This window comes from Papaver somniferum, chromosome 2, assembly GCF_003573695.1.
Source record: "Papaver somniferum cultivar HN1 chromosome 2, ASM357369v1, whole genome shotgun sequence".
Taxonomy (NCBI): domain Eukaryota; kingdom Viridiplantae; phylum Streptophyta; class Magnoliopsida; order Ranunculales; family Papaveraceae; genus Papaver; species Papaver somniferum.
Window position 1 is genome coordinate 52,570,046 of NC_039359.1, and position 6,000 is coordinate 52,576,045.

Here is a 6,000-nt window from a genome sequence, read left to right on the forward strand (position 1 = left end):
ACCTTTTATGAGACCCATATAACATATGTTATTGTAATATAGTTAGCGGAGGTCGTTGAACGATGATATCGATGATCTGAATTTGAAACCCAGGTCAATACCTAAATTCTACTGAACTATCACATATTAGATACTTTAGACAATGGAATTTATCGTCTAGGTGTTTAAAATCTCGTAAAACCATTCTGCTTCATTTTTTATATACATAAAAGAAAACAATGTCGCACCCTGCCTCATTTCCCATAGGCATGAGATAAGGTTCCAAGTTCCCCTTAAACAAACAGATTTTTTTGTTCAATTTACTACTATAAAATTACAATTATTTAACTACTACTAATCTTAGTTATTTAAAACTTGTCAATATTATGTCAGATTAAGGATTAACAGACAAAGTCAATCATTACAAATCATTTTTTTCTTTGTTCATAGAAGATCATCACTTGGTTAGTTAAATATCCAACAAAATCTATCAAAAACAAATAATCATCTTAAATTATTTAAACCTTCTCCACACGTCTCTTAAATATAGTGTTCATCTTCTAAAATATCATGATGACTATGTTGATGATGATAAACGTAAACGTGTAAATAAAATTTTGTCAAAATACCAATCAAAATAAAATTTTGTCAAAATACCAATCAGAAAATAGTTAATCTTCGAAGAATTTTAATAAATATTTTTTTATTTAATTTAAAAGCATTGGTTTATTTATGTACACTAGTTTAAACAGTAATCCAATGAAATTCAGATGAAAGCAACCTTAAAAATATATATATATATATATATATATATATATATATATATATATATATATATATTCCACCTGCTCTGTTTGTTTTTTACTTAAAAAAAGTCTACAACCGTTTTATAGGAATGTTCATTTGGGAGAAAACTTTTATGTTGATAAAATCAATTAAAACAATGACAACTCAAAGTTTGACACTAATGCGGGTGTGGTGTTCAGTATACAAAGAGCAAGCCAGGGACGGACCCAGAAATGTTTTCAAGATAGGGCTAGAATATTACTAGTTGTTAATCGGCCGCGGCAAATTTTTTACAACGAGTTACATAAATAGTGGTTAACTAGAATTTGCCTGCAAAGTACTAGATAAAAAAACGAATATAACGCTTGGAGAAGCGTTTGGAGAAAGAAATTTATAGTTTATATAATAAAAATGAGAAAATAAATGGATGTGACCATGAAATTCTATGTTTTAAAGAGGATGTTGGACTAAAAATTATTTGTACTATAATTACAAGGTTTAATCAGTAATAAAGATGAGCTAATTACTAATTTTTAGAAACAAAGGTGGGCCAATTACTAATTTTTAAGAAATTACCTATACAAAAATTTTACGTATCTAAAAATAGGGACGGGCTATAGCCCGGGTAAGCCCCTTACTAGGCCCGTCCCAGGAGCAAGCAATGTTGATGGATACCTAAACATATTAATAAATTTGGTTGTTTGTTATGGGACTTTTACAGCTAATTTAAAACCACATTTCTAAAAAAAGTTCCGAAAGGAAAACACCAATATCAATTGTATAAGTAAATTGTTAGTAATAACTTTCATGGCCAATTCAAAGCCACATTTTAAAAAAAAAAAAAAAAAAAGTTCTGAAAGAAAAATACCAACCGTTTATGTATAAGTAAATTGTTAACTGTAACTTTCATAGCCGATTCAAATCCACATTTAAAAAGGTTCCAGAAGAGAGTGGGTGCAGAAGGGCCACCATATTGATGGCATTTCCGTACTAATGGCTGTCTCTATCCGCACGAATAATTGACAGCGGACAGAAGATGGATAGCTCTTTCACCTATCAGTATCTCAGTATTTCATTGTATTGCATAGAGCACAAAAGACTTCGGCATATATCCTACCTTTGAATTCGAGATAAAAATCATTCATTCAACACACTGAATTAAAATGAAAAATGGCTATTGTTGCTGTACTTGAGCTATCTGGGATACTCTGCCTCGTCCAATTTCATCATGATTACTAAAGTATTGTTTTTTGTTTTTTTTGATCAATTCATGATTACTAAAGTTGAACGACCTCTAAGGATTGTCTGTCACTTGGTTCAGTGTTAGCAGCACTTAAAAGAGGCTTTTCACATCATTGAATAGCCGGAACTGTGTGCTGCTGCTGGTACTTGGTTCACCAAGAAACCAAATGTGAAAAAGTAGCACAAAAAGATCAATGCCCAATCAACATTGACGCAGATAACACACTTTACAGCAAGTGCCAAGCAGCAATCATGTCACTGCCAACTGGATGAGAATAACTTGACAGTAGGCAAAAACAGAAACTGCGGAGGAGTTTATGGCTTAAAGTATCTTCATATGCAGAGATACGAAGGAGGCAGCTGTCCAAGGGACACAACAACGGGTCTAATAAGGGTACAAGAGCCAGAGTACACTCCATAGATCCAAAAAAAAAAAAGGAGCTGCAGCAGCAACTATAATCATATGTGAGACATGAACAACATGACGACCTGTTTAAGCTAATACGAGTATTTATTCAAGGATGTAATGTCTGAGATGGAACATATCTCAGAAACCTGATACTAGAAGACTGCAAGCAAGATAGAACATACCTAAAATACGGTAAGTACATGCTTCATTGGCTACTGGCTTAGTCTAACAGTTGAAGCACACAAGAATGCAGGTGCAGATAGGCACACAAAATATTAATTACGAAATAAGCAAGCTACCAAAAAGAAGATCCTCTTAAAGAGTATGACAAGCTAAAACTTATTTCACTTCTAAGCATAAGAGTGAAGATCTAGACAGGTAGAAACTCTCCGCTGGGGACAGAATTTGATTTCCACCACTAAAGCATATAAACCACTATACTTAGCACTGAAAAATTGCAGGTAGAATCAAGCTTGGCAATATTTCATGGAATGAAACAGTACCGATATCTCAAAATGCAAAGTCTAAAACACAAAACTCTAATTCAGAAATTCTTCTAGTTTGAAGGTGCAATCCGGAAGAAGTACTCATACTATCGATAAGGAAACAGGACTACACCATCAATATATGTCAGAGCAGGCACTGATCCAGCATCGAAGTCTACTTGCACTAGACAGAGTTGAGAAAAAAAATGAAGAAAAATTCAAACATACAACTAGATAGAAATATTACTCATTCATAATACGGTTGCTTCTACAGCTACTGCTAAGTTAAGTATCATTCACGTTTAACTCATAATACAATGAAGTGTAAAAACACATGACCCATCGGATGGAACACTACTAGTATGAAAAGCAGGGTAGGATTTCTCAATACTTGGGGGCTGGTTTCTGAGTTGGCAGCAATCCAAATCGCTTCTTCAAAAGAACTCTCTGCCTAGAGTACTTGTCATCAGGGGAGAACCGAGCTGCAGTATGCAAGAACGCATGATGATTATTGCAAGAGAAATGACTAGTTGTGTAAGCAGTAAGGAAAATAAAAAACATACACTATAATGTCTAAACGTTCACACCATATATTAGTTGATAGAAAACAACGCAGAAATTATACAGCACATGTACATTTACAAGCTTAAACATGTACTCAATTACTATTACCATAAGATTCATTTGATAACTATACCATTATATTTCTTAAACTGCGGCTAACTGATGCCACTCTCATTCATTATTTGTCATTAGATGGAAAATGAAACTAGATCCTATAAAGTAAGCATTTGAACTGCCGCAAGTTGTTCCAGGCACATCATAGTAAATTATATGACTTCAGGAGCAAAACAAGAACATCCATTGAAGTTTCATTCAGATATATATATGGTCTTACACAACACACTTATCCATATTTGACGTCAGTACACTAGCTAAACAACTAACTAAAAATTTGTAAACAGATTCAGCTATTTTAGATCTAATAAATCAACTAAAGGAACAACAGCAATAGCATAGAAACTGACTCTAATATATTCAGCTTCTGCAAATTTAACGCATTCAGCGTATGTAAGGCAATTTATCATTAGCACACTAAAGCTGAACAGCAGAATTTCAGAAATCGCAATGAAACCTAAAGCAACGGCCTGCTGAATTTATCATTAGCATCTGAGATTGCAGTAATCAAATATTCCAAATAGGCAACTAAAAATTTGTAAACAAATTCAGCTATTGGACATGAGGAGAATCGAGATCAACTAACGGAACATTAACAATAGCGAGGAAACTGACTCTCATATTCGGCTTCTGCAAATTTAGTACAATCAGCTTACGTGAAGCAATTTACCATATACTAAAGCTAAACAGCAGAATTGCAGAAGTTGCAATCAAACCAAAAGCAAAGGCCTTCTGAACTTGCAGTAAACAATGTGAAAGCTACGGCCTTCTAAATTTGCAGTAACCAATAATCTTAATAGTTAACTAACATTTGTAAATGGATTCAACGGTTTTAGATCAACTAATGGAGCATTAAAAATAGCAAGGAATTAACCCAACATCACCGGTGTCATGGAAAATATACTTTTTTTCAAGAAATAAAATCAAAATACAAGGAGATTACCCAACAACAAACCAAGAAACATTACCTGGATGAGCAGATTCTGTTGCTTTCCCGAGTGGTGATTCTTTCTGTTAAGAGGCCAAATATAAGTAACAAGAAGCACTTTAAGACATGATGCTAAAGCTAGAAAAAAGACTATCAACACGCAGAACACAAAAATAAACAATGCATTTATAACGGTTTTTACTCAATAGTCAATGCCTTGCTAGTCTAAACTCTTAAAATTGTACTTCGAGTCTCGGAATAACTCAGTAATTGTCCATATGATATATCGACTAGGTCCTCAACAATGAACAAACACACCTCCACTACCCGTTTTTCAAATCCTTAGAAGCAACAATTTAAAAACTATGAAACAGGAAACCGAAATACTTCACAGAAGCAAACACATCCATCTCCCGTAACCATTCCAATTTTCTCAACTCCCATAATTAGTGTATCCCAGTCCACTTATCATGGTTGTAACCTCACTTTCATTAATCAGAATGAGCTTTAACGTCTCTACAGTTGGCTTGGCTCATCTCCACAAAGTCTCAAACAATTGACAACTTAGCCAAATCTGATACAACTGTGGAGTCCTTAAAGCACTTTCAGCATAAGGCATGTAGTAACATATGACCAGAAATCAAATTGAAAATAAACCCATACTCCAAAAACACTAATTAAACTAGAACTAAACCTAATTAACAAAAAAAATTGGATTTTGAAACAGAAACTTTCTGAGTTATTGAGTTTATTGTTTATGCCTTAATAACTAGAAACGAAATCAGACAGACCCCTAAATAAAAAACACCTAAAAATTCAATCTTAGATAAAACCCATACTCCAAAACCAATAACTCAACTAGAGATCCATAGAACTAAACCACCATGAATTTTGAAACAGAGAAACTTTGAGCTAATGAGTTTATTGTTTATACCTTAACAGTGTAAACTTTGTCACCGTTGTCATTGATGTAGTACTGAAGATACATGTTGATGATCAAGAGTGTGATTTGCTAAAACCCTAGAAATTTCAAAGCTTTGATTTTGGGGGCAGAAGAAGGAGAGAGAAAGTTTTCAGTCCCAAAGAAAACGAAAACCCTAACCTCATCAACCTCTCCCTCTCTTAAATGATTGAAACTTCCGATAATGACCTCATTCTAAGGACCATTATTTGATCGAGGGCTGTGTCATATACCCAATTTTGCTAGGCATACGACTATTGGGCTTCCTTAGTTAGCTAGATATTTTCAGCTGGGCTATTTTCGGATTTAACCCATTGGCCAGTTTTACTTGTAAACCCGTTGGTGGTTGGTAGTGCACGTGTCCTAGTTTGTGTGGTCACTTTGGATTCTTTTGTGAGTCACACGATTAGTTGGTGAGATTTAATCCAACGTTTCATAGGGTAGCTGAGATAGGAAGAAGTCAAATGTTGTATTTAATCTCGAATGATTGATTGTATCTGGTAGGAAGAAAGAATTATTGAAATCTAGGCTC

General features: G+C 34.1%; 1 protein-coding gene across 1 annotated transcript; it reads right to left on the minus strand.

The window, feature by feature from the left end:
* Positions 1-3,100: 3,100 nt before the first annotated feature.
* LOC113347648 (H/ACA ribonucleoprotein complex subunit 3-like protein) lies at positions 3,101-5,638 on the minus strand. The gene is made up of 3 exons (XM_026591323.1): positions 5,442-5,638; positions 4,548-4,590; positions 3,101-3,383 (listed from the first exon to the last, which is right to left on the minus strand). Exons 1-3 carry the CDS (start codon positions 5,493-5,495, stop codon positions 3,286-3,288), a joined length of 195 nt encoding a protein of 64 aa, XP_026447108.1. The 5' UTR covers positions 5,496-5,638; the 3' UTR covers positions 3,101-3,285.
* Between the last annotated feature and the right edge of the window lie 362 nt (positions 5,639-6,000).